At 56.2% G+C, this 2,843-nt stretch overlaps 1 protein-coding gene across 1 annotated transcript in view; it reads left to right on the top strand.

Annotated features, from left to right (window-relative positions):
- ALDH4A1 (aldehyde dehydrogenase 4 family member A1) overlaps positions 1-2,843 on the top strand; it is a 13,260-nt gene that overhangs the window by 2,979 nt on the left and 7,438 nt on the right. Inside the window, exons 3-5 of the mRNA XM_031065756.1 lie at positions 202-399; positions 502-549; positions 1,137-1,404. Of these exons, the coding sequence (XP_030921616.1) occupies positions 202-399; positions 502-549; positions 1,137-1,404 (514 nt within the window). The remainder of the gene's footprint in view (positions 1-201; positions 400-501; positions 550-1,136; positions 1,405-2,843) is intronic.

Raw genomic sequence — 2,843 nt, 5'->3', positions numbered from 1 at the left:
ACCAGTTGGGGACTGGGGACAGCGGGCTTGGGGGGTCCCTGGACCCGCTGGACCAGTTTGGGACTGGGGAGAAGGCAGCAGTGCCAGGATTTGGGGGTTTTGGGGCTGGGGGGGCCCTGGGCGGTGCTGCAGGGCGGCCCCAGGCTCTCCCTGGTGTGACAGCCCCTGGCTGCCCAGCTCCTGCTCCTTCCCTGTGGGCAGCCCGTGCCCGGAGCCTGTTCCCAGTTCCCTGTGCCCGTGGGGAGGGGGATGGAGGGCAGCCGGAGGCGCTGGGAGCTGCTCCCACCACGCTCTCCTCTCTGCCAGGCCCTGGCTGAGCTGAAGGACAAGACCGAGGACATCCCGTGTGTCATCGGGGGGGAGGAGGTGTGGACCCCCACGGTGAGGTACCAGCTCTCGGTGAGTCAGGGGGGTCTCGCTGAGTGGGGGAGCACGGAGCAGGGGGGTCCCTGCAGGAGCACCCTGGACTGGTTCCTACAGAGCCTCTTCTTCTCTTCCCAGCCCTTTAACCATGCCCACAAGGTGGCCAAGTACTGCTACGCCAGCAAGGTGAGTGCACTCTCTGTCCCCCCTCTTCCTGGCTGGTTTTTTGGGGAAGCAGCAGCAGTTGGCCTTGGTTTAGCAAGTGCAATGCATTTTGTGAGCAGGGAAGCTCCAGGAGCCTTTCCAAGCCCCAGGGATTCTGGAACAAGCCCACCAGGAGCTGCAGACTCGGGGTTGTGATGGCCCCAGTGATCAGTGCCTGGGGTGGGTGACCCCTCGCTTTTCCCTGTGACCTGGTGGTGGGCAGTGTTGTTCTGTTTTTTTAAGATTTTCTAAGCCTTCTGATGTTGACATTCTTGTAGCAAACTTCCTCACACACTTCCTGTAAATAACTCATTGTTTTACATTCCTTTGTAGAAGAAGAAAAGGTTGATAGACTGTTGGTTTGTCCAGTGTCATTGGAGAGGTGGCACTGTCACCCTGCTATCCAGTCACTCTTAAAAAACTATAAATGTTAGAGTCAGAAAATAAACTTCCCTTTTTTCTTCACCTTGAGAACAGCGGTGTGCGCTTGTGTTCTTTCGTGTCCTGTAGCGACAGGGCAGGAACCGGAGAGGCTCCTCCTTGCTGCCTTTTCCCCTTTGCCTCCACAGGAGCTCATTAACAAAGCCATTAACGCTGCCCTGGCAGCCAGGAAGGAGTGGGACCTGAAGCCCGTGCAGGACCGGGCTCAGATCTTCCTCAAGGCGGCCGACATGCTGAGCGGCCCGCGGCGAGCTGAGGTGCTGGCCAAGACCATGGTGGGGCAGGTAGGCATGGGCTTGGTTTGGGAAGCCAGGTGTCTGCTGAGGAAGGCAGGAGCCTCCCCTGAAATGGAAAATGTAAACCCCTTCCCCCCTTTTGAAATTAAAATGCTCTCAGGCAAAGATGTGGGAGCAGGAATAACAGTTCTTATTAGGAAAATTAAAAATGCAAATGTAATAGTATAAAAAAACCCCACCATTGACAGAGTGAGAACATGCCCTGCCCCCTGTGTGTCAGGGGTGGCACAGCCCCATCCCATGGGGGCTCAGCCCTCCTGCAGTGCCAGCTGTGCTGCTGCTGGAGCAGGGATCCTGCACAAGGGGGGAGTTTTCCTCTGCAGCTCCAGGGCTGCTGCAGATGGGCCTGGGCTCCCTCTGGCAATGCAGGGCAGCAGAAAGCTGCTCCTCTGGCAATGCAGTGGGCAAAGGCTGCTGTGCTGCTCCAGGCTCAGATTGGATCCAGGTAGGAATGCTTGGCTCCTCCCCTGGGCGCAGCATCTCCCATGGGATGCTGGAATTGGATCAGCCCTGCAGGGACACTCAGTGGCCATGGACAGCAGAGATCTCCTGGAGGGAGCATTGGCTGTGGCAGAGATAAAGAAAACTGCCCCATGGACAGAATATCCTGAATATCCCTCAGACCTCCCGTGGATGGGAGAGGGAGCTGGGAACACCCCCAGCTCATCCCCGTGTCTCAGGTTGGAAATGGGAGTGCGTGTTCTGTTCCTGTCTGTGGAGCAGCTCTCTTCTGTCCCTTGAGCAGTTATCTGTGGGTTTTTGCCCCATCTCTAACAGATGGGAATAGAACACACACCCCCATTTCCAGCCTGAGGCAGGGGTGCTGGAGAAGCTGGGCTGAGCAGGAGGAGCAGGGCAGCAGGGGCTGCCAGGGTGGGTTTTGGCAGTGGGAATGGCTGGAGGTGCTCTGTGGGGGGATCCAGGCTGATCCTCACTCCTTGCTGCTGCTGGGAGCAGGATCAGCCTGAGGAGTGCAGGAGGCCCCTCGGGAGGTGTCGCCACATTTCTCCTCACAGAGAAAAGCAAGGCACAATTCTTCCCAAGAATATTTCTGGGTTTTACATTCTCTGAACCTCAGAGAAAGGAAAAACGATTCTTATCATTTGCTGTGCCCGTGTTTGTGCAGAAGTAGAATGCAGTATGGAGATTGTTTCCCAGAGTGATGGTGTTTTGTTTCCTTGGCCTGTTGGGGCCAGGTGTATGTGTGTGTGTGTCAGGACTGTTGGGTGACAGTCACGAGATTCTGTGCAGTGTGTGCAGAGCTGAGTGCTTGGCAGATTCCGTTTAGGTGTAATATAGTGTAATACAATATAGAATAACACAGTATAATAAAGCAATTAATTAGCCTTCTGATATCAGTGGAGTCAGATACGTCATTTCCTCTCCTCTCATTGGGGGGCGTCCTGATTCCATAGAGAGGGGCACCCACAGCCAGCACTGCACCCTTGCTGCATCCCCCCACACCCCATTGCTGCATCCCCCATGCCCCATTGCTGCATCCCCCCATGCCCCATTGCTGCATCCCCCACGCCCCATTGC

Source organism: Geospiza fortis, unplaced genomic scaffold (assembly GCF_000277835.1).
Source record: "Geospiza fortis unplaced genomic scaffold, GeoFor_1.0 scaffold1001, whole genome shotgun sequence".
NCBI classification, from domain to species: domain Eukaryota; kingdom Metazoa; phylum Chordata; class Aves; order Passeriformes; family Thraupidae; genus Geospiza; species Geospiza fortis.
The sequence above is the reverse complement of the archived record's forward strand: the minus strand, read 5'-3'. Positions and strand labels throughout refer to the sequence as shown.